We start from the raw sequence: 26,799 nt of genomic DNA on the forward strand, positions 1-26,799 counted from the left end.
CTTATTTGATTCCCGTTTCGAAGTAACTCCCGTGAGTTTGAACAAACTATAATCCAATCACTCAACAAGCTGCTGTGTTGACTCAGGTAAACTTGCATATCCAGAAACGCCCAACTTTCCGATTAATTCATATTGGGTTACGTTAACAGCACATTAATTATGGTCACAACTCACATCTGGGTGCAATGTTCAATACTTGTGCATGTGATACTATAATGTAATATTACGCCTTTCTAGTGTTTTGTTAGCCTTGAAGAAGTACAAATGCATTTGCAATCTACATGCATACCTAATATCACTTTTGCCGGATCGTACCCTTTAATCACACTCGACTGGCATCGCATATTTATGGTTTTCTGCTTAGGCTTTGCTAATTAATTAATCACGCCGTCGATTGATTCTTAAGTATGCGTGATACAACTGGATCGCTGCGTCAATCAACAAACTTTTTTCGTACCGCATATATCGTTTATTTTCATGTATATTATATTTTCTAATTTAAGGTGAATAAGTGTTTGAGGCAATATCCATTTATCCGCGTACTATATACATATACATACATAATCGAGTGATAATTTATGAGTTTGAGATGTAAACATTGTAGTGGGGTAATGGAAAGTGCAATCTTGTACTTTACATCGATCAGCGAGCTGCAATAATTGCATTCATAGATTATAGCACTTTTTCTCTCTCTATCACACTATCTCTTCACTTTCGCAATAGAAAAATTTGAAACCATCAGTTAAATGGAAATCCACAAAAAAAATTCTAGCTGCTACATATGAATTATTGTTAGCTATAATTAAAATGATCATGAAATTGTTTTGTATTAATTAAGGCTTACTCTCAATTAAATGTTTCAAGTCAACAAGCATAACGACTGATGCTGCGAAAATTTCTTCACCCGTGTAGCGCGTAGTTTTAAGCATATAATAATTTGACACGGATACAGACTAAATCAACAGTAAAAATACCTATTTTAATATTCATTTTATCATTCCGTATGCTTGGGAACCTCAGGCTATAAAACAACGTCGAATGAGTAAGAGATTTGCAAATTTTACAGGGAATTTCAAGTTACAGACGTATATTAAACGGCTAGTAAAAAGATGAAGGTGACTCGGCTGACAGGGGAGTTTCAATACGCGATCATTTCAGAGTGCAATACTGCGTCATTCAAACATGACGAAGGTCTGGGTTGGACACGTCAAGTTTGTATTGTACTTCCGCAGTTTTTCTACGCTGTGTTATAGAAAAAATTGACCAACCGAATTCAGTTCCTTGTGAATAAGTTATGAGCGTAGCGAATTCGATGTTCCAAAACCAAGACGAGGTAATAGCCAATCGTTTGGCATCCCGGTTCGTAATCTCCGAATGATTCGAAGTTACCATTTATTCGATTACTAAATATCTGATGATCTCATTGCTTAATAGCCGACCACGTTTTTTCACACCAGCCAAATGATCCACGCATAGTTCATCGGTGTTTAGAATTCATATTACATGAATCCAAATTTCGTATTAATTCGATATTTCTCGATAATATAGAATTATAGCCTGAAGCATGCTAGGAAAGTTATAACGCAATCGCTGTGAATAATGACTGTCTCGCTGATTGAGGAGTGCGTCTAAATTTTTAGAGTTTGGATTGCATCTAAGCTGGTACTCAACGCGTGATACACCAGTTGGCCTTCGAAAGAATGTCTAGAATCTTCGGCGGGTCGGGTGAACCAGTACAATTTTGACTCGACAAAGTTACAAGTCAGATTCGAAAACTGTGTCACAACAGATATGACTCTGTGATTTATTCGAATCCAACCGTCTCGAACTGAATCGCATTCGACGCTGGAATATGAGCAAAATATTAAAGGTTGAAAAGTACGTGAATTTAACTTGCTGAACGAACTCTCTAGTCGCTAAAGAGTCGCAATACGATTATTCTTCATAATTTTCAGGTAAAATTGTAAAGTGACTTTAACTTCCGACGTAAAAAAGAAAGCACGCTTAATGAGAAAACGAATGAAAATTTAAAAACCGTCATCCAGCTAGTTTGCGCAATTATAAATCACGTCGATTTATGCGGTGGTTAAAATATCGAGACGGCTGTTCTTTAATGCTTTTGTACGCCAACTGGAATTTCTCTGTTTGCGCCACGTGGATTATACTCAGCAACAGATGAATTCTTACGGCACTTTCAAGCACGTTTTTACTACTACGCAGAGTTAGTTTGGAAGAATACGGACCTGTTGACCCGTTTGGACAGCGTCCAGCGTTGGAAAACTGCATAAACGTTACATTCGTATGATCATTAATCACTGACAGACGCAATAAATTCAATTTATAATTTAGGCCGTGAAAATAGTTAAATTTAGAGCTTTCGATTGAGGTCTCAGCATTTCGAATCAAGCAGCACCCGCGTTATGCTTCCTGTAATTATGTAGGTATTATATATATATTGCTATTTTATTCAGAAATGAAATTGATTTGTCTATTTGATGAATAGTGAATGATAAAGCGATAATTTTTTCCCTCAAAAACATATTTTACGGTAGACGGTAGTGCAAAAAATTAAAAAAAAAATACAAAAAGCGCAGACAATATATAATACTTACTTATGAAAAAAATGATTAATTTATACGTTCTCTTCATAAATGTCAAGTGCAGGTTTTTATTCAACGATAATGAACACGCGTTATGAAGAAATTAATGTACCGGCTGTTAACCAGAGAAATGAATAATATTATTCAGACTTGAATTGAAGATAGAATCTTAATACCATATTAATTTCGATTGGGCTTAGCCATGCAAAAACTAACGAAAAATATTATTAGTTATCCATAGATCGCGCATGCGGGAATAATTGATATCCTTCGGCGATCAGCTTATATTCGATTAGAAGCTATTCTTGGCATTTATATCGGTCATAATGGACAGCATTGGTGGTATAAGTTATCGATCGAAAGTTCATTAACATTCTGTAATAGTTCACGCAGTGAGTCTTATGAATGAGAAATCGACTCCAGAAAATTTGTTGTTAATAAACTATATGCGTGTCCCAAATAACTCGGTTGGGCGCTTCTTCTTCGTTATTTTCCTCTCTTTCTCTCCGTACCAAGAAAACAGAAAACTTTCGCGACATTTAGAAACATGCGAAATTCACCTTCAATGATAAATGTGCATAACATATTTTATTGTTCATTGGCACGTGTCAGCTAGTTTGACCTCCCTCCACGAAATGTAAAACAAGTAGGTGTGAGGCTAGACCTTGCAAAATCTTTATCGAAAGATCATAAGTTCGCCATTAAAAAAAAATAAAAAATTCTTTTTCTGGATAAATGAGTAAAGGTGAGTCGAATGACTCATCGTGAACCCACATTACTCACATATATATGCTTACTACACGGAGTTTTTTCTATCATCACAATTCTTACGCATGTATTAGCAATCAAGACTAGATTTTGTAATATTGAATCCGATATTTTTACAATTAAATGATCATGTCCAATTGCGTGCACGTTTCGGTTTACTGTAGCGCTAGAAATCGATTTCAAGACATCACACATCGCATACTAATCGTGTCTCATCTGCAGAGGAAAGAAGCGAAAATGGCATCGCCTTTTCCGGTTTTATATTTTGGTGAAAACTTTCTCTGATAAGATACTTCGACTCCTCCGATTTCGATGGAAACATGGCGAGCAATTGAACTGTACAATTATTATTTATCGCGAGAATACGAAAAAACTATTTGGCAAAAAATAATGGTAATTTAATCGCCTCATAAAATTCCAAAAAAATATTGACATCTGTACATGCGGTACCGTTACGGTCAAGTTTTGTACACCAATTAGGTAATTAACCCAACGAAATAGAACTCGAACCGAACTCACCAGCAAAGCGATGTTTGGAAGAATCAGCAGGTCCTCCTCTGTCCCATTGCTCATTTCCGGGATGTACTTGAGGGGATGTCGAGGAATGGCGGTCACCGTGCCATTTTCGTTGAAGGTCACGTTTCCATGTTCCATCAATTCTCTGAAATGACCAGAAGTAGATACGCGATTTAGAGAAAATCTGGTTATTTTACGCTGTGCTTATTGCGCAATTATGGTTTTTTTTTTACGTGCAGTCGGTCATAAAATGAAAATGGATAAACCGGAATTGCTAATTCTGATTTTGTTATTGATCATATATCTGTTGTTATCGCAATACTTCAATAACCTCATACAATTTACTTTTCAAGTCGTTAAAATTTTACAATCGCGTGATCATTAAACACAAGTACGATAAATTTTTAAGATAAATGTTGACTCACTTGTACACGTAAGGACCGACTTGGTTGATTCGAAGCTTATCTTCCTCCCCATTGAGAAATTGCTCGCTGTTCGTGACATTGAAGAGGTAGATTTTGAGGTAGAGATCGACAGGCGGCGAACGCCACAGCTCGAATATTTCACCGCCTTCACTGAAAGTGACTTTCAGCTTGAACAGAATATCGTACGGCTGGAAGACCAGGACGAAACAGCCGGAAGCTATGCCCAGCAGGCCCAATGTCATCAAGACAAAAATGCCTGGAACAAAAGAGTCAGAGATACGTTGGTTATGAAATTCCTACAACACACGTTATATCTGTATGTTATAATACGTGTGAAGAATCGTGAAGCGTGTTATTAACAGTTTATTTCCATACCTTGCAAGAGAACGTGGGGAAAATTTTATCCACCACAAATTGTTCGATTTAGGTAGCATCACAATATGTAGGTATTTACATACGTGTCTTTTAATTACCTACCTCACGAATGTCGCAGCCGTCGAGTAATACGGGTAGGATAAAAATCCACGCACAATCAGGAATTGCCACGAGTTCAACGGCTGACGTATCATTCTGTTAAAATGTTTTTTTTTCTCACCCGAGAATAGTTTATGCTCGCATATTATTTTAATCTGTGCGTTGTTATTTCTTTTATTATTTTTCTTCGCTCTCTGTACACTATGTGAGCGAAATGAAATGACGACTTTCGTAAACTAGACCAATTTTTTGGACGTTATTGCTTGCAAAAAATCTTTCCACGTTTTGTAACCGTCGAATAAATAATTTCCGCTCGGAATTTTTAGCCGTTATCAATCGCAAATCGTTCAAGTCAAGACTATACAATTCATTGTCAGTCGATTTGACTTCTAACTTTTTCATTTTTAATTTTCATCTCTCGTGATTTGACGTGTGTCTTCAACATCAAAATTGATATGTAACCGGATGAACAGACCTATCGAAATTAGAATTTTTAGATAAAATTGATCGAAGATTCTCTGCGGCCTGAATTTCGAGTCGTTTTACGTTCAAAGAACTCAATGCTAAGGAATCGAACTCTTCAATCCTTTTCTTCGACTGCTTTTGATCAATGGAACCACCAGTTTCCTTGAACGATTCTCAGGATAATTTTGCGATCTTTTGTCACAAGGGAGCTGCAAAATGTTTCGAATACCAGGCTCAGTGGACGAACGGTTCTTAGGAGCAATAGCGGAGGCGTACGCAGGGATCGAATACAAAGTGTTATTTAATAGGGTGATTCACACAGGAATCACGTCCATCCGTCCTTGTAAAATTATATTATAATTGTTAAGCTTCCTCCCGAGTTGCGTTGTCTAGACCGTCGACATATCAAGATAACTAATCTGTGCGTACAGCCTCGTACAAAACTCTACCGGCAGAGAAAACCACGTATTGTATACATTTTTATTGAATTAATTCATCTCCTTATTATAAAGAAAACAACGATCAAAGGCAATAAATCTGCAGAACTTCCCACGTGCACCAATGGAAACCTGTTCTTCGGCTCTTGTTGCAGTCGGTGGTGAACCTTGAGGAATGAGATACGAGTTCCGCTAAGTTGCATACGGGATAAGAGGTTTGGTGACTTCGTTTCCGGATACTCGGCAGTACTCTTTAGGCCTAGTCGACCCGGTGTTCAAAAAGAGTATCGCCTGCAGTCTGCGAAAAAATTACATTTCCAACGACTGCTGTACTATGTTTTGCGCCCATTATTGGCGGAATCACTCATGGGACGTAACAATAATTTACCACTCTTTCAATGCACAAATAAGGAAAATTCGGAGTCTAATTGCTGGAGGCGGTTCGAGTTCGAGGTAATTATCGTTTCAAGATAGGAATCGTAAGGTCTATACAAATGTCGTGGATTGCGTCAAACCACCGAAACACAATATGATTCTGTCGGGGAATTTGTACAAATGATTTTCTCTCTTTGTCACTTTAACGTTCATTATTTCAGATATCATCATCTCTACTGTAACTCGTATGACAAAATTAGATTTTTTTTTTACTAACACACATATATTTTTGTTTTCATCTAGCCATGTGATTTTAATCATTAAATTCCAAAAATAAATAATCCAATAAGGAAAGTTTTTGGCTGACAAAATTATAATATTGAAATATTTATCGAAGTTATATGAATCGTCAGAAAATATCTGCGGATTATCGAGCCCTGTAAGTTGAATGCAGACGTTTATTATGTTCATTGGCAATTCAAAGTAGTTACTGAAATTTAGCACAGGGCTCTGCCATTTAGCATGAGCATATGGCTTTGCGAGCAATAATGTCGCCTCAAAAGGTTCAAGTTTGCATTCTTAATATCGTATATCTATATACCTGGGATCATCTTGTCTCGAGGAAAATGCTAATTCTCTATTTCTACGGATTGAGACATACTTGTGATAGAAAACAGAACTGAAGAGTCGTTTGATACGATATATGTGAAAACTGCAGCATTACGCGATTAGACTCATGCATTAAACAACGTGAATTCGATGCAGTTGTATCGTTTCAATGTGAAGTCACCACGGAAAAACGCTTTAGATAGCGCAGTGATTTCCTCGTGAAACCTCCGACCTTACGCCGTATAAGTAATCAACCATAGTTCGCTTCAGCTTCGACTTTGCGAAGCTGAAACTCCCCTCGATTCCATGTTGCAGACTTATCAGCTTATCGAACTAGAAGTTTTTCCTGCTACGGGAATCACGAGGTCAAAGGTATTACCAACCTACACTGAAGCCGCGTCTCATACTCTTCTTTTCAAGCTATTGAAATCTGGGTAACCTATGAATAATTAGGAACAAGAAAATACGTTTTTGATCTGCCCAAAGAAGTGAATCTCGTTTTTTTATTTCATGGAAATTTCGCTACAAGCTGCTCGGAGATTTCTGCCCGGTAAACAACGCTGATTTGATATTCTTACTCGCAAAGAGACTCGAGTTAATGCTCGGTCGAGTACCGGGGTAACTTTTGTCCTCGGAATCTGAATTATCCTTCTTTCTTCTTTCTGCACGGATAAAATGAAGCGATTCATTGCGGTTCCCAAACCTGAACCTACGCAGTGACTCAATACCACGCATCATTGTTGCGTAATTTGAATTCAGAATGGGCACTGTTTCTCCGTTGAAAACGTGCGGCCAGTTTCACTTCCTATAAGTAATCGAGATTACCGCATTGTCTTCTGTTAATCTTTCGCACGGTATGATCATCACGTATTCGCAATTTCTCAACTATTCAAGGTTTGACGTACTCGTACGCTATGATACTGTAAGCTCCGATGTATAGCTCCAGAATAACGCAGTCTGCCAGCGACAGAAATCCTCAGCTGATTAATCCCTCCGCTGTTTTTACCGGCTGGCAGCTCAATTGCCAGATCAGCCTTGAACGACGCTGATTTCCTAACTGAAATGACCAATTCGTGTCGATCCGCATCGTCACACTTTGTCTAGAATCTAGACACTGTGCGCTATAAAGCTTCCGTAAATACTGGCTGATCTAACACGTCGCAAGGTTCTAAACAGTCGCTCCGATGAATTTATTCTATAGACACTCATTATTTTATTAGCTTAATGAATCAAAAGCACAGCCATAAACTTTCGTACCTACAGTGATATAATAAAATGCGATGTGGTTCCGTTCGATCCGTCATGTCATGCCTGGTTCCAATGCTCATCATTTTAATCCTTGTGGCTGATACATAAACAGTTTCAAATTCTGTCGCAATATTTTTTTGCTTAGTAGCTATGAATAGTTGAATACTTTTCCGCTTCGGAGAATAAAAACCGGGTAATAAATGTCGAATAAAAAATATCTGTCTACCAAATTATCAGATTCAATTCGTTATGGCAGTAAAACTTAGTGCTTGTCTAATTGCTCAGTATCAGGAAATTAAAGAAGTAAAAGAGTTGGTAACATTCCTTTCAAAAATAAGATCTGTATTGAGATTCTCACACGATTCACCGTGCCGAATGCGACAATAGTTCGAAATTGAAAATAGGATTGTTTAAATATAACTTCTACTCTTGAGAGGGGGCGCTTTGAACCTCCTATTAAGGATTTGTCAAGAACTGTCAGCAAACTTCTCCGTACTTGGGGTCTGCATTGTTTTCCTCGGAAAATTATATCACGGAAAAAGGTCGATCGCGATACCATGCATCCTAAATAGATACAACGTAATTCCAAAAATTGGACTTGGTGTTCGTAGAGAGCTCGTGACTCACGCTTGTGCCTCCGAAATATTTCACATATTCATCAATGCAATTTCTAACAGCAGATACCTTTATTCGCATTCACAGTTCATCGTACGACCAAGCGAATGATAATCGCGAGAGCAAGGATCAGCTGCTACTGGGGATTGTAATAATACAGACGCAAGTACGAAGGCTTAGGCCAAGAAGCAATTCGAAAGTCATCCGTCATATCTGTCCGATTACTACGGTAAGTATGCACATATTTTTTTTTTTTTTTTCAACCAGTTGGCGCGCGCGAGAAACTTCAATGGATTGTTCTGTCAAGGTACGGTCATGTCCGTGTCAAGTTCAACAGTTCGTCCGCTCTGTTGCGTTATATACTTACGTCATTGCGACATAATCGAAATAACCATGTACTGTAGGCCAAAAACTAACAGGCCGTTAGATTTATCATCATTTGACAGCTGAAGTAAATTTAGACTCGCGGTATGAGTCCCACTATTGTTGAATTCGTGAGGTAGTTAGTGAACATAACGGCATTTAGAGTATGCTATGACGCTGGTGTTACTTTGGACCCCAGGTGCAATGGATTATTTTGATCGGGGCGTATTCAAATTTCACGTATCAGATCGTGAAATGCCTTTACGCAGTCTTAATGGTCATTCAAATTGGTCAGCACTGAGTCTGATTGATGCATATTTAACTCGTAAGAAACAAGACTGGTTTTCCCTGCGGATATTGAAGGAGGTATGATAATTATTTCCTACAATCACATAGTCCATTACGCATTACTGCACGTGATGCAGATTATTTTTCTTCCAAGTAATTAATAAGTCGAGGACAATTAGTCATGGTTTATATAATGTTACAAACGATGGGTAATAATGACGGCTTATGAGATTTTTTTAATTTTTTTTTTTTTTTTTTTTTTGAATCTATAAAATTACTGTCTTCGCATCCTTTCAATCGAGTATGATGCAAAGGTACATAAATACTGCATATCAAAGGTGATAGCGAATGACTTAATGGATATTACGGACAAGTATTTTCAATTTCATATGTATTAATAAAAGTAGGTATTTGAATAACTATACATTGGTTCAATAATTCAATAGGAATTAAAATAATGTTTTTCACCAGATTTTTCAGTTATTTCAAAACTTGAGTAATACTAGCCATTATTGTATATCAAAAGTGATTTATCGCGACTTCGTGATTAAATAACAAAAATTCAAGTCGATAATCATGAAATTTATAAAAAATGTATAAAACTAAAAAAACAACAAGAATGCGGATAGGAATTAAACAACACCAGCGATCATCATACCTATCGAATAACTGCGAACAGGTGGTCCTGAACGCCCACCTGGTTTAAAACATGGTAATGGACTTGGTAATAGAATTCCTATGGTGAGTAAACTTTTCGCTCGTTTATGTAATGTTATCCATTTTTCTTATCCACCCATCGCGTTATTCATAGATCTGCCATTGTTAATTTATCGCACGATAATTGAACGTAGGGGATAAAATTTACAACACAGTCGACCAGTTGAAAATCAAGGTGAGTGATTTATCAGATAATTTGCATCAGTAAGCTGCTCGTTGCTGTTCACGATTCTACAGAATTTTTATTGGCTCGTAAAATACTTGTATGGTACGAAAGGATTTTAACAAAACACACTAATAAGTATTAAGAATATTTTTGATGCGATTAATTCATACCTCCTGTTAACAATAATATCAATAATAATAAACCTGAGGAGCAATTTTATTCCATGAATTAGAATTTCCGGATTTGGTCCAAATAATGCGTGGAATAAACGACTTGGGTTTCACGTGAATTTAAATTTATAGTGAGAGATATCTCAAACGACAATTTGCAAAGGTATAATCACCTTACGGTACCAGCTCAGGCACAGAATCGCCTGTATTCCCATTAAAATTATAATCGATTTACAGGCACGTATGAAATGGCTCCGATTGTGGGAGGTTTGACAATCCATGAATTTTCATGGAAGTTTTATGACACTGTATTACTCACTCACTGATCGGCTTTACAAAAAATAAAAAATATTACTGAAGTACGTTATGATATTGCGGAGGACCAGCTTGAACTGTCTCTCTCTCTCTCTCTTCCCTTTATATATTATAAATGCTAATCCCTCTAATTGAATGAACTTGATCTGTCTATTAAATCAAGGCGATAAACGGTTAAAATTCTAGTGTTATTTCTTGATGCAAGTATTTCGTTAGAGGTGTATCATGTTGCAACTATCACAGCGGCTATCACACTATCCTAGAGAAAGTGCGTCTGTGCGCCGCTGCACAAACCGAATGCCAACTCTCACTGTCCTCCTTCAAATTAACTCCCTCGACTTACAGACAACTAGCGTGCGGTGTTTTGGGTACACAGATATATTCACGCTTCGTAGAAATCAAGAATTGAAACGTTAAATAATTTGCCAACTCTTGAACTTGGATCATTGAATTCATGGTCGGATACATAGCTTGGTTTCGCTAAATTATCTGAAAACTCGATTCCTCAACAATCAAGGGCAATAAATCCTGAAAAAATGCTAATCCTTCTAACTGAATGAACTTAATCCAACAAATAAATCAGGCCGATACACGGCTACAATTCTCGTGCTATTTTTTCTTCCGGTGTTATAATGTGAGAAATAATACGGCAATCCCATTTAAAGAAGAAGCACAGACGTAGTTCTTTCGTTGTAAATCAGTTTCTGAAATGTTATAAATGTTTCCGGGTATGATGTCGGCCTAATGATGAGTGACCACCTATTAAGAATCATGGGGCGCGATCTGAATTTCGAATTAGAACGTTACGATCACTATGCGATTACCTTATGGTCCACAGAATTTCAAGTGATTAACAATTGCAGAATTCAAGCCGGGGTGGCGATCGGGAATTGATCTTTGCAGATCGCGCGTGGAGGGTCCCCTGATATATGATTGAATATGCAACGTGCTTATTCGGATTAGTTGTAAAAGGACACACCTTCAATTACACGTGATGAATAGCCAATTCCGAACGAAATAAGAGGCAGAGATCCGCTGTGAGAGACTGCTTCCCTTTATTAATCGGTTTGATAGTCCATTTGAACTCTTCGTATGATGGTAAACAGACGATAAATTATCGTCCTCGGGTAGGTTAATGTACGGTTGAATCGCCTTGGAGAATGAAAAAGAAGAAATGAAAAGAAATAAAAAATCAATACCTGAAGTTATGATTTCGGAAAATTTTCCGTTGACTGAACGGAATGGAAATTTACTTGCTATCCAAATGAGCAGAATCCGGATTTAATTCGTGGTCGTGGAGTTCTTATACTTGAATGATTTATGAGAGAAAAAAGTCTGTCGAACCAGGCGCACTATGTCGGAGTTATTATCTGCTTATTATATGTTTTTTTGCCTTTGTTTTCGTGCTGACAAAGAGGAAGCAAAAAATTAGTAAAGAAATCTGATCCAATAAAACATATGTGTATGCGTAATACGTAGAATCGCCTCAAATATGTCTGGGAAAATAAAAAACAATCAGTTCATCATTTGCGTATTATTCCGCAGTTGGTCAACCGTTCCAAATTTAACCTGTCTCGCAATTTAAGCAATTTAAAGAATTTTTTTTTGTTTTATTACACGAATGATGCGGTAACCCACTATTGGTGATAAAATTCCAGTGCATCCCGACGAAAACAGAAGTTTATTAACATACGTGTTCGGAAAACGTGTTGGGTAACTGCAAACTTTTACCAACAGTCATACGCGCTGTTTACGTTTGCACGGGTGCAGGTTCAACAAACAGTTTACCCAAGCTGACGATCCGTGTTACCTAAGAATTTTGAATTGCAGTTGAAATTGGAGTCTACATACTTATACTGTGTGCTGGATCACGAGAATTTTGAATTTTCAGTCTAGCTGTGAGGTTTGATATCGAGATAGATATGAACCGAAGTTAACTGATCATTAATCAGTTCTTACCTCGAAAATATATGAATTCTGCCCACGAGGCACGCGACTTGTTTTCTAATCGCTTTATTTCAGCTTGCCGGAGAAAGAAACCACCTGGCACGTGTAAGTATGTCTGAATTTCATTCACATATACATATATGTGTGTGTGTGTATGAATGCGTCATACACACAAACTTTTCTTCGGCATGTACATTTCTTGGCCAGTCAACCACCATTTCTAAACACCTCGGATCCTAAAATATAATGCTTTATGGCATCCGATAAGCTACGTGATGAATTCTGAAATTTTTTCTATCCAACGTTGAGGTTCAAATAACCCAAGAGTGAACGGTGATGATGTGATACGAGTCAAGATCATGGCAACGATGTAGCAAAGTGAGAGGATGGTCATTTTTAAATGAGTGGTTTTGAAATGGAACACCTGATATTTCCATCGTTGCGCAGTTTTTATACTGACAGTCATCATGAATTATGAAGCAAATCAGTGCACTTGGAATACTTCAGAAGGCATCTTTTGCTCACCAAAATATCTGCGGCACACTTATACCGATGAACTTACAGTGGAGTCAAGTGAAAATTGTGTGATATGGTGGTTGAAAAAAATGACTTGAACTCCTTGCACGAGTGTAGCTCTTAATTTTAGTCGAGAATTTCGCCTGAGATGAGAGAATGAGTTTCATTAAAATTTTCATTAGACTTAGACACTGCAAGAACAGCGTTGCGATTTGCGCAACTTTGTCATCATCTGTATGATGATAGGCTGCTTAGAAGTGCTGAAGAACAATTACTTCTCTTTAATTTGCATAATTATCAAATCCGAATTGCAGTCAAGCGCGTCTATTTTGCAACGAATCGACGTTTGCGCGCGGCGCATAACTCAAGGATGGTTTTCGGTCAAATTGAAGATACCCGATTGATGTCGTTTATATTCCTGTTCACAACCACGTTGGCAAAGAGGTTATAATACAGCGGATCCACGCACGTTTGATCGAAGTCTAAGTATTTCAAAACGCGAAATTCAGCCCTCGCATTCCTCGAGCCGATCGCCCAAACCAAGGCTGACCTAATGGTCGAAAGCCGTTTCGCACTAGACCCGAACACGCATGATGCTGCGTCTAATTCCATTGTCCAAATAGAAGGTGGTGCGAAGCAGTCCGCAACTCGTACCGCTTGTTAGACCTGGGCTAGATTTATGTGTTTGGTAAACGGCACGTTAACTTCTTTGTATGAGGATCGCGTGGTGTTTGGTTATCGCTTATGGTAGTGCTAATTCAGGAAATTAGTTAGCATTGAAAGAGCGGCTACTATAGGCAATGTCTGACCTAAAAGTATCTTCATGCTTGTACAGGCGTCGAGCACTGGAAAAGAATGATCTTTCGAACGCTTCCAATCCGGAAGCCATTACCATGAAGGTTCATTTATTCCGTGGCCGAAACAGTTTCGATTCGGTTCGCTTTCTGGCACCAGTCCTCAATAGCCAATCACCGCGAAAAGTCTTTATGTAACGAAAACAATATTTCACCGCATACTTCACTAGCTTGGTAGGTAACGTAACAGCTAACGGGCGTTAACCGCTTTTGTAATAACTTTAATGGGTATGAGTAACGCGTAAACATGGGTTTTCCAGCTACTGTATGTTACACATCTGAAGGTATGTTTTCAAGGTTATTACTCATGTACCGCTGTTCAACGATGGACAATTTTCGCTTCTAGAAAGTCTGATCTGCAACCAAAAATCCAACCGTGGTTTATTCAACTTCGAGGAAGTAAAAATAACCACTGTTAACACTAGTCGATGTAATTACAAGTTTCATGCTCATCCCGGACAATTGCTACATTCGAATTTCCGATTCTAATCATTGATTCGCGTATAATTATGACGTTGTCAAGTGATATTAAATGACGAAGCGGATATACGGTACCCTTGGATTAATAATGCAAAAACTATCAGGAACCCATTTAGTATAAGCTAACTTCGATGGTAATTATTTCCTTAGAATGATAAAATGACGTAAGAAACCTTTATTTAAATTGATGTTCTAAAAACCTGTAGCTGAACCAATTTTTTTTAAATCATTTCGAGCATCATGAAGGAATCGTGCATTTTGTTGTTTCTTCCATGACGGTGGGTAATTTTCCCGTGATCGGCAGGATTCCATTGATCTGTCCTGGGATTCACCGCTACCAGATTCTAACTGTAAACGTTTAACGTCTGGCTGCTAGCCAGAAGAAATCTTTCGGAAATTTCCGGGTGTGATATTCAAACCGTCATAAGTTGATAAGATAATTGCCAAGCATTCCTCTGTCAGACGTGTAAATATCAGTAACTATAGTTGTTTATGATTCGAGCAATTGAAATGCCGTTGATTACGTATATAGTAGTCATCGACAAAGAATTACCGCAATTAGCTGGAATTTTCCCCTCCGGTTTTGATTCATTAACGAACAAACTGAGTCACGATTGTTTACTTGACTATAGATTTCGAATGATTTTATGCGGGTAAGAATCTCGTCTCGCCACGATTCCTTGGCACGCGATGCGCTTTTTGCGACGTTTGAATCGTAAAGTAATTTCATGGCGCTTCTTCCAATAGCGTTTTTGTAATACGTTAGACTAACGCTGAAATTTTTCCATACATTCAAACAGCCCCAAAATTTTCATTCGAATGAAACTTTTCGATCTTACAAATAAATTTCGAGTCGGTCTTATCACGACAATTTCTACCGGGTGTTCGCCAAACCCGGCGGGATGACAAAACTTACGACTCGTTTTTCAATGGTTCTTATCGACGACTAGTGTGACACTCCTTTCTCGTAACTATGAATGGAAAAGAGCTGCTGGCGCACCTCGAGCTCTTTAAGATAAAAACTTACTTCTTGGCCAGCGTGGTCGACCGTCCGAGTGGACCGGTAATGCGGCGTTAAAGAACTGGTTCACTACGACGGAAGACTTTCTTCTCAAGCTTCTGTGATTTCCCGGCGATGGCGGGTACTCGGGTTCCGTACTGTCAAGGGTGTCTGTTACTGGACACGGGTTTGTGCTGACCGCGGAATACCGGCGCCCGGTAAGACGGTCCCAGAACCCTGCAACCTCCTTCATTTCACTACACTTGATAGTCTCTTCGGTGCTTAAAACGAGCGCAGTCCTTCCTCTCTCCCAAAATGCACGATCTAATATCGTCGATTTCCGATTCGTTCACAGTCGTGCCTTTGCGAGACGAGAGTTCTCGATACGATTTTTCCTAGTATAAACGTTTCCACACTCAGCGTACTGTTGCTTAACTCGATACTAAGCCGTGGCAAGTGGCAATGAAATCTCGAAACTTCTACACATGACTTTCGACTCGAATTTGCGCTGCAATGATGCAGTCGACTACTTCCTTGTTTACTCCTCGTGGGACGCGGATCGCGATGACTTTTCTCTTGTCAGTATAAATACTCGTGCGTTGTTACACTTGTCGGAAACATTTCTGCTGTGAAAAAATCGGAGGGTAATTTTCGCTCTTGAATGTTCTTACGATTCGCCGTCGAGTAAAATTGTCTATATTTTAACTATCCGAATGGCTGTTCCTCGGATGTTTACTACCAGCCCGCGTTTTCCTTCCAATATTTCTACCCGGTGCGAATGGCGTGCGACACAATGCAAAAGTGGCGAAAATTTCCAACCGTGTTTGAAAAATATCACCAGACGCACCCCACTTTCACCTCTCCCAATGAAAATGGTGGTGGATGCCGCACGTGGACCTGCAGCCAATCGACAGGTGCAGCTCGCCCCCACCTGTCGATGGTCAGACCACCACCAGGGTCTCCGACACGCGCCTTGACCGCGCGCCGTTTCTCCACTATCGCACATGCCTATACCAACGTTCAGGTCACTAGCTGCCGGCTTGAGATATTTTACAGACTTCTGGGCGATCCGCGTCGATGGTTGAAAGTGGTAGAAGACTGCGCCTGGTAAACTTCTAGAAAAGTATTTTGCAACAGCCCAGCGTGGTTCGGCTTCAATGTCACCCACTTTTTATACACATATATAAGAAACAGCTGTTTCTCGTTGATCTCTTGCATGTAACTTCGAATCTCTTTCCCTCTTTATTTATGTAAATATTGCTTCATTCTCTTGAATTCTTCTTGAGTAAAATGTCAGTTTCACTCTCTTCAAGTGGGATTATACCCGGGAAAATTTCGAGTGTTCTTGTATTCTCTACAACTTTTTTTCTGAATTTATTGAACAGTAGTGGGATTATATTTGAAAAAATTTGAAGAACCTTCTAATTTAAGTAACATTTTTTAGACATTTACTCCGTATGATTTTGAGACTCCGTTGAATTCGAGAAGCTGAGCGTCATTTCGAAACACCGAATGTACGACGTCTTTTTGTGTTATTCGTACGGAATGTTTCATCTGTGAATTTACTCCGCATTTCGTGTAGGGATGTATTGTGGAATGAACTTGTGAAAACAAAAATACCATTAGGGTGTTATTGTCCGACACTCAAATAAATGAGGCATCGGAATATTGTTTGTCATATTTTGAAAAACCGTAGGAGAAAATACGTGTTGTTTTTTTCGAAACTCATTTGTCAGTTCTGGGTCTGCGATAATTACATTAGATAAAAGTAGTTTTTACTGTTTTGATTAGTCTTGAGAAATGCTATTATTCAATGGTGCGAAAAAAATTCGTTTATAATATGTATCACTAAATGATCTTATTTCGTAAAGTGAATGATGACGAATGATTCTGAACGTTATTTCAATCGGAATGAAAATATATTATTTCGTCGACGTAGGTATAGATTCATAATATAGATATAATCAACTTTCCGAGTTCATGATCAGTCACACGTCAAGAGATATTCGATCGGTATTACCCAATCTTACATTCTCGAGAACTTGTCATCGAATAATTTTCTGTCACACACGTAACATTGTAGTGACAAAGGTGGGACCGATTAGTTGTGGCTTCGCCGCAGCGGTGATCAATTATCTCAGTGTCATCGGGAATTCATGATGACTTTTCACTAATCGCAAAAAACCGGTTTTTACACCTGAAAATGCTTCAGATGATTCAAAATATTACTGCCGCAGTACGTCGTATGGATATAAAAAAAATTTCCCAATTCCTTGGCAGTTATAACGTATTTGCTCGAAGAGTGATCAAATAAATGTCTCCCAAGTTATTTCTCGTCATTTGTTGTGTAGAATTACAGCATATACGGTGTAATTATGTGGGATTATTGCATAACCATTACACCACGTTACAGAGGTATTAAGGATATGAGTTACTTTGAAAGAGTCACACTGGGATAATCTTCAAAAGCATGGAAGTAATTAAAACCTTGATCTTTAATTATTTGGCGAGTGTTTCCATCAAGAGAAAAATAATACATCATTCAAGATTCGTGAATATACAGCTCACACAAAAGGCAACGTACCAACCAAGTACGCGAAAGGAAATGACTTATACCTGTATACGACCAAAGTTGGTGACCCTCCACTGTAAACTGTACGAAGGTTACTTACGACAGTCTGCTTCGGGCAATTTCCGAACGTAGTGCAAGTTCGATTGTAAGAAATGATATAGTTTTCACTGTGTGAACGGTGGTATTGACCGCTATTATTTTCATGGCTGAGAGTTGGGAATCGACAGATTTCTAGTTGAATGCAAAACAGGTGAAAGACCATAATCCTTGATCGAGGTATATGATCTCATTCTATGAAACTCTGATCAGGCATTTCCGGAATATCCGTGACACGTGAGAAATGAACGATTCTTGATGCCTGATTAAAATTCACATCTTGGATTAGGACTTTATTGATGACAGAAGATTTTCTGTTTCCGTACAATGTCGTGAAACATGATATTTGCTTTGGTACTATAATCTATAATTGGTGACAGGCGCACACAACGAGTGTATGTGGTCAAAGGGTAAGGAATACGGATGATTTGCTTCTTCTCACTTCTTTTCTACATCTGAAAAATGTCTTCACGCGGATATGCTAATCCGGAACCGTTCGAGGTGTCACACTTTGTGAAATGTTTTAGCAAAAAATTTAGAATCCTGCGGAAAGATCATTGCATGTTCGTTTGCCGTGGCTGATGATAGGTGCGAGTAATCAATCTTAACAACCAACGTCATGGTTCGTGACCTCATATCACGCCTCAACAACCACGATCAATTTCTGCGTAGCTTCAATACGGCGAACCAAAAGAATTTTAATCACGGATTCCGTGTTTACCGAGTCTCGTTGCTCTCTTGAACTCCCGTCATTACTCAACCGCGATAGACATATCATCATTTCCAGCCGTCCCTTCCTACGATTTGTTTTTTCATCAGTTTTTCCCGAGGCTGAAGATGGAATCGAAGTTATTAGAAATCGCGTGTAAATGTCGTTTCATGCCGAAGAGGGTAAATAACAACTTTTATCGACGTGGTTTTCCGCCTGCAGGTGACTGCATAGGGTAGTAGGTTTTCTTCTGTTTATTTTTTTCGCCCCGTTTGACGCGTGTGACTTTTGTTGTGCCTCATGGCCTGAATGCAATAACAACGGAATGACTGGAATTACGATAATCTCTTGCCTACGGCTTTGCTAATTACTGACACAGATTTCACAGAGTGATACAGAATAAATTGACCAGATACCTTATAGTTTCGATATCTGTATTCACTGATACGTGTCAAAGCATGTTTGTTTCAATGTTCTCATTAGTCGTTGCTCACACTCTTCTTACAGGCCGCTAACGCATCTGACGTAATACTGCGCTCGTAAATTAATGTCGATTTAAAGCAAATCATGTCAATCCTCAAAGATGACTTGAAACCTCGAATTTATCCTTAGCAAACGAAGGCGTTTACAGTACTGAATAATAAATATCTGATCAAGAAAACATTCAGGATTTCAGACTTAGAACTTGGCAATTTTTTTAATTAGCTGATTGGACGGTAAGTTACGTACGACTCTACGAATAATGATTATCTGACAACCGAATAAGTTCCAATTTCACGTACTACGTACGATATGATACAAACAAACATCAATATTCAACGAATTAACGTTATTCCAGAATATTCCCACAGCAGTTTATGTTTTAAAAAGAAACCGGGAGCAGGTATATTTATGTATACAATTCAGCGTTCTGCACACGGGTTTGAAAGCAAAAAAATGCTGCATGTAAAAAAGTTTACGACCGACGGTAAAAGCTTTAATTATCTTCGCGAATACTGTCGTTGGATTATAATGAATTCAAAATTTTATGATCCTGAACGAAAATATGAATATAAGTTCATCAGTACATGGCACGCTCCGCGAAGTGAGATCGCTGAATTAGGAGGGTTATTAAAGATCGTAATAACAAAATAAGAAGTCAATATCAGTTAGCATCCGATTTGCTTACGTCAATAACGAAAAAAGTTCCTAGGCTATGCTCAATATTATTTTGTCACGTTATCGCGTATCACCAGCACAAATTGACCGAAACTTTTAGTGAGGATTCGAGGGAAGAACAAAATTTGCGTTCCGCGAAGTGTTTTAATTAGCGATTTTCATCGGGGAGAGACCAGTAAGTCCTTAATACTTCGCATTTCAGTTTTGTCCCTAGATTTTGGACTTGCTGTTCGATAAAAGTGTGAAAAGGCGATGGAACTTGAAACGCGCAATTTACTTATACCAGGATCCGTGTTTTAGAACTTTCTGAAAGGTTCTTTCCGAACGAGGCGTTACTTTTTTTATCCGATGATTTTTAATCGTGTACCAGGTATGAGAATACGTCATTTTACGATTATATCGGCGACCATGCTTTGTGTGTATGTGTGTACGTGTTTTTTTTTTTTTTTTTTAGTATGGTTTTGTTTCCTATTAATTCATAAATGGTGAACCTATAATTTATAAGCACGCTCGTGTAGGTATATTTTCATATCATATACATATCATCTCGACATGAACCTGGTAATTTGTGCCGATAGTTAACGAGTGTGCAGGATGTTTAATTTTTCTTTGCTTTTTGTTTTCTCATTTCGACCAGAGATCTTTGAATAATCTCATGGTGAGCGTTGACTGTTATTCACATCTAATTTATCTTTTTTTACGCTTCATCCGATCGTATGTTATACGATTATTTGTCCCTGATTATACCATAGACAAATTTTTTCATCGAAGACAAGATAACATGGTTTTGTGTTGCCCCGTGTCTAGTGTTGAAAACCCGATGTGCTTAGTTCACAAACTTGTCTTATAATCATGAATATATTTTAATTTTGCGAATGATGTAATAAATGTGAAGTCGAAATATATACGCACGTTGAATCCTTTAGTGAGATGAAAGAAATATTTTCAGTAGTAGAGTTCTAAATAGGTATAAGAAACTACGCAATTTGGATTCATCACGAGTTGTAAATAGGAAATATATATTCAAGCGCGTGGCAATTATAAAAGTATATTCTAATACCTTTTATTTGTTTTGTGTCTGTAATATATCAGAGCCGACAATCGCGTAATCGTATTAACATAATTTTTACGGAAGAGCCGATGCTTCTTTCGATAATTGATCTTGTGAGCACATTTGAACGCCCCGAACCGTTCGTTATTCACCCGAAACATTAAAAGTGCGTTTGTCATAAATTTTACTACTGTAATATTTCAAAGCACGCGTTTATTATGATGACCATAATTTTTTTAACGATTGAACTGTATACTGTCCCATATATCTGCACAAGGGAAAAAAGTTTGCCAAATTTTTTCCTACTATAGAAAATAGATCCTACTCACTATAATCGTTGTAAACCTGCATCTCATACCTCCGATAATATTTCCGTTACGGTTAATTATATTCATTATCATTTGCGCGATATTGAAGTCGGATAAAATATTGGTGTCTGTTTCATAATATATGACAATTGGTAGGGGAAGGGGGGGCAAAACGGGGTACTTAACGAAATATTAAGATTTTAAGGACCCGAAAACCGTGAATGGTCTTCATTTTGATTCTATTCGAAATAAATAGAACAAATTTTAGACTGCCGTTAGAAAAAAAAATTTTATTATTGGCGGGCAAAATGGGGTACCCTTAAAAAAAGTTTTTTTTTTTTTCCCAAGTGAGTAAAATTGGTGTTATTATTGTTATTGTTCTTAAGTTATTCATACAAATAAATTTCTCAATTTGTGATACTTCATGAAAATAAATTTTGTAATACGTTAAAATTTGCACATTTTTTTCATTCGTACTCTTCGCAAAAAATATACAAATGTTTTTTTTTTTAGCTTTTAATAGTCCAAAATGATACTAGATGTCGTGTTTGACAGTTTTCGAAAGTTTTTCAAAAATAAAAAAAAAAATTTTACTTCATATCTAGGGTACCCCATTTTTCCGGCCTACCCCGTTTTGCCCCTCCCCCCCTTCCCCTATATCTATACATCGATGGAAGTATGGGACACACGTAAACCCATAAACACGAATGACGCATGACGGTTTGCCTCAATAGGTATAATGAAAGCCGGATGTAAAAATAGCGCACGATGCTTGAGTTGTATGCCTAGGCGAAATAAGTCTAGGACTAGAGACACGGTTGCAGATAAAACGACACAGAAAAGTGATATCCAACTTGAAGCGTATCAATTACTGCAATATGCGGCGTGCATCGAACCCAAATCGTGTTGTACTAAGCCGGGCAACTTCGTTTTTGTTATAATCAATTCAAGTGAATAAATGTAAGGATATGTGGAGAAAATTTTCCTTAATTCGAATCCATGAAGTTTGAGTTCTATTTCTCACTATTCACCCGCATTCCTACATTCTGTCACAGGATGAAGTGACGGTCTCGAGTTAGATCTCGCAAAGATTGGGTAATCTCAATAGTTACTCTCAAACTTCAACCGTCGATGCGAATTTCTGAATATTATTTGATCAATATATTATATGCCGCTAATTTTTCCACTCCAAGTGGATGACGTCGTTGAACTGAATAAACAGTCACCTTGTAAAATTCTCCCAAGAAACTTCCCGCACTGCAGACAAACAATTCCCTTTCTGTGCGTTTGTTGATCGCTATATGCAAACGTCATCAATACATATGTCCTTTCCTGGCGGAATGTAGGCTGCTCTTGTTTCGCGACTATGATCATAGATTTGAACCTTTTCGCGCATGTGATATATAATCTGTGCCACGATAGATGCAGGATATTGTTAAGCGGAATATTTAATATATAGAAGAAAAATCTATATAATCACTGCTTTGCGTACCGCGTTAGAATAAATGTGATCTCGGAATAGACTGGCCGCGATCGTCTCATATTCATATAGTAACTCTACCTGTTGTGAGACCGCTGTTGACGTCGATTGCAGCCGCGGCTTCAGTAAATTGCACCTTGAGATTCGGACGGTTATTCCACCGCCCGAAGATCAAAAAATTCCACACTACGCCGTGAGAATCGACCGGAAAGTAGGACCGCTTATTGATGGGTACGGTTTATGATATAGGCCGTAAGCATATATGTATGAGTGATGAATTTTTCCACGTACTATAAATAAAAGGTAATATTCAAACAGGAAAACACACGTTGATGACAATTCCATACTCATTTTCCCGCAACGTAACTAACACTTACCGATTTCTGAACTATGGAATAATTTCTGAATCTGATTTCGGAAACCTGTCGTATCTGAGACTCCCGTGTCATAACTCCGACAATATTATACAATGAAGGTGACAGGGTAAAACGCATTTACCTGTAGAGATGCCCTGTTCAGTAGTCGTTACAATGTTCTCTAGAGCCGTATGAAAAGAAAAAAAAATTGATCGAAAGAATCAATTATAGACTAATAACGATATTGCAAATACCGTGCTTAGTTTGCAATGACGCTTGTCTTGCACGTTAATCCTGAATGCAAATAAAATTTTATAACTCCACCATAAAAGTGGCAGGTAGGAAGATCAAAAATTACAAATGAACACAGCTGTATTATTAAACACGCAAACAGACGAGAATGATTAACATTTTTATTCTCCGGTTGATGATTTTATTCGCGTGAAGTACCGTTTAGTAACTTCAAACGCGGCTAGCTAACCAATTAATCAAATGCCTAATATGATTATTCACGGTGACGATGTAAAGGGCATGACCAGGCTTTGTACCCACGTATGGTGAAGATCATAAAGCATGTCATACCCAGAGATGTTGGATGTTACTGGCAAATTAACACGCAATTCATCGCGACATATTGACTTATTGATATTAATATTGCAGCATTTGCAGCCTAAGAGTGGAAAGAAATGATTAATTTTCTCACCAACATCAATTCGAATTATGTGTAAATTTTTTTTCAATACCTACAGAACGTGAACCTCACACCCATAGAAGACTTAATACAAGTTAACAATTTTTCGAGACCGATTACTTCTATCTGTAGTTGCTATGCAGTCCACAAATATTTTAAGCTTCTTATTATTATTGTATTTTATTAACAACACAATTTTCTACTCGATTCACAGCATTTTTAGAAGCTTTCTTTATGAATCCCACTATTTTACAGGTATATGAAGATACATATTACGTTGTAATTACCAAAAAAATGCATTTCCATTTAACGACAATATTCTGCAGAACTATTAATGAAATTTTTCTTATTGTGTGACTGAGGAGAAAGGATGCATAAATCGTGAAGCGCAAATGGTGTTGAGTATACATATATAATGGTATACAATTAGAAGTGTGCGCTACAGTGGCTCTGTTTCAATAATTTTCTAACGATTTGAAGTAATTCTGTAACAGATTAGATACCTGTATATTCGACATAATGCGATAGTTAGGCTCGTGAAACCGGTAATGTGAGTCAAGAGTCAAACGTGACGTTTACGTTATGTGAGGCTTTTTCTGCCAGACTCGTTCGCTCGTTACACCTCTTCCTACGGTGCATTAAACTTTTCATATATCTCATGTACGGTTTATCGGTCATGCCTTGATCCTGGGATTTCTTTTGCGAATAAAACGTGCTGACGTAAATGCGTTAATTTAAGTAAATGAACGAATAACAAGTTCAACGTTCTAGAAAACATTATAATGGGTACATCGTTCGTCGAATCTTGATAAATCGATGGAAAATATTGACAATAATTTACGAATTGACTACTTATGATACCACAAACTGCGGCCGCTACAAAAATTGACGCTAACAACTATTCGACACGTCAACCATGTGGACGTATTTTTTTACAAAATGTGGTTTTGCAAAAAATCTAGGACATCCAGTTTTCAGGTAAATCGAGTTCAAAGTCAGGACAAAAACATTGTTTCTACTAGTTGTAGTTCTGCTATTGCATTGCCTGTCCGCAGATTGTCAAAAAATGCCACAAACGCATTTCTCGTCGTACAAATATCAATTTGAAGAAGATGTCCGAAGAAAATTTTACAAAAAGTTTATTAGAAAAAGCGGAGTTCGTCCTTTGCTTGTATAATAGATGGAAAAATCGCCACTTATACTTATTCATAACTGTATCTAGCGTATCGAATTCGAACTCACCAAATTAAACAACTTTTAAATAAGCTCAGCAACATAAAAAATTTTATATCGAGACTCTATTAAACATATTTCAACAGGTGGAAAGGAGGACCCGTCACAGTATTTAATACGTGAAAGTTTTTTAGTTTTACATTTCAATAATAGAAGTGAAGTCAATGTTCTCTGACCTAATTAAATATGATCGGATCTTTAAATTGTATTCTTGTCAGATTAGATGAGATAAATACAAAATTTTTATATAATTAGATCTATTCATTTGGTCATTGGCGAAAGAATATTGAAGATACTTCCATCAGTGAAACAGAAAATTGAAAAACCTTCATTAAATCCGAATTATATCTAATCAGTTTTAAGTAGATCCTATGAATATAATACATAATTAAATTCCATAAACATAATTTCATTTTAATCAGTGACCACCACTCATTGTCTTCCTAATTTCATAAAATGTGATTCAAAATACGTTATAAACCAATTTCAAGAATATCCGGTTGCTTAATATCGGTAATTGCAGGCAGGCATGATACAATGTATTTGATCATTATTGACTTTTTATTCGCCCGAGTTCATGTGACCTGTGAATCTATATAACTACAAACCTCTTCGATACGTGTACCCCGATTAGTTGGTGTATGCAAATTACTTATGGAAATTAACAACAAGTCGGCAACATGCCGGAATTTACGGATCGTGTATTGCAGAGACAAACACCGGTTATAGTCTCGCGGCAAATACCTTGACACTTTCAATCGAGAGGCAACTATATATCCGGATTGGTGAATACAGAGTCGATAATTATTATGATATTTAATAGCTGAAGCGCGAATTCGGGTGGAATATTTATATTCTATCAACCAACGACGTGCAACTAGAACAAAAAATAATACGATATTTTCAAGCAGTGTCACACGTCGAACAGAAATAGCCCACTGAATTCATATAAAGTCTGAAAATGTGTATACCTAATTGAGGCGTAAATCCACGACGCTATACGTCATTATTTTTTTTCACGACTTATTGGTACCATTTTTTTGTAGTGCGACGTGTAATTCGGAAAAATATATTGCCATTAATTCGTACTAGCTTGTTTCCAGGTATGTGGAGAAACGCAGAGTCGCGATCAATTTAACACACCTTGAATCTGGTGATTTCAATGCTTGCAGGAAGGATCCATTTTCTAGATGATGCAGCTTGATCGCCTGATATACTTTTCATGTAGGGGAGATCGGGGCTAGAAGTGACAGAAGGGCGGGGGGGGGGGTAAACTTTAAATACCTCACTGGAATCAATACCTTATCATCTGGAAAATGGATTTTTCCCTGCAAGCATTAAAATCACCAGATTCGAGGTGTGTTAAATTGATCGCAATTCCGGTATTCAAACCTTAACCTCCCCCCCCCCCCCAACCCAGGACACCATCTTTCATAGTTTAGAAATAATAAACGTTGTAACAACCTACAATCATCACTTCTAGCCCCGGTCTTCCCTGCTTCGATATGTTATTTAATATCTGATTCGCATTTTTATACTTCGCCGGTACACTTTCTAGATAAATGGTAAATCGCGGTTTTTTCCATCGTCTTTCTGCAATCTAGTCAGCTGAATCTGCTACACTGTGGATATAGCTGGTTCTGCGACGCAAGCTAGAACAACATCTTTACCTGCGTATTGAGTATACCAGTTAAGTGTTACACAGTTCCGTATACCAAATTCAGGTAGCTAATTGTGGTCAGTGAGTAGTCAACAAGTGTTTTTTTTGTCTGTTCTCAAATTATAGTCTTCTCATAT

General features: G+C 37.7%; 1 protein-coding gene across 2 annotated transcripts in view; it reads right to left on the reverse strand.

Moving 5' to 3' along the window:
• The window catches only part of LOC124408707 (scavenger receptor class B member 1-like), a 40,325-nt gene that overhangs the window by 8,603 nt on the left and 4,923 nt on the right, over positions 1–26,799 (reverse strand). Inside the window, exons 1-3 of one of the 2 annotated variants that reach the window (XM_046885834.1) lie at positions 15,376–16,156; positions 4,310–4,565; positions 3,888–4,029 (exon numbers count right to left, since the gene is read on the reverse strand). In XM_046885834.1, coding sequence (XP_046741790.1) covers positions 3,888–4,029; positions 4,310–4,565; positions 15,376–15,601 — 624 coding nt within the window. In that variant the 5' untranslated portion in view covers positions 15,602–16,156. Of the gene's footprint in view, positions 1–3,887; positions 4,030–4,309; positions 4,566–15,375; positions 16,157–26,799 lie in introns of those variants that run through there. The other variant, XM_046885835.1, reaches the window with a different exon arrangement.

This window comes from Diprion similis, chromosome 8 (genome assembly GCF_021155765.1).
Source record: "Diprion similis isolate iyDipSimi1 chromosome 8, iyDipSimi1.1, whole genome shotgun sequence".
NCBI lineage: Eukaryota > Metazoa > Arthropoda > Insecta > Hymenoptera > Diprionidae > Diprion > Diprion similis.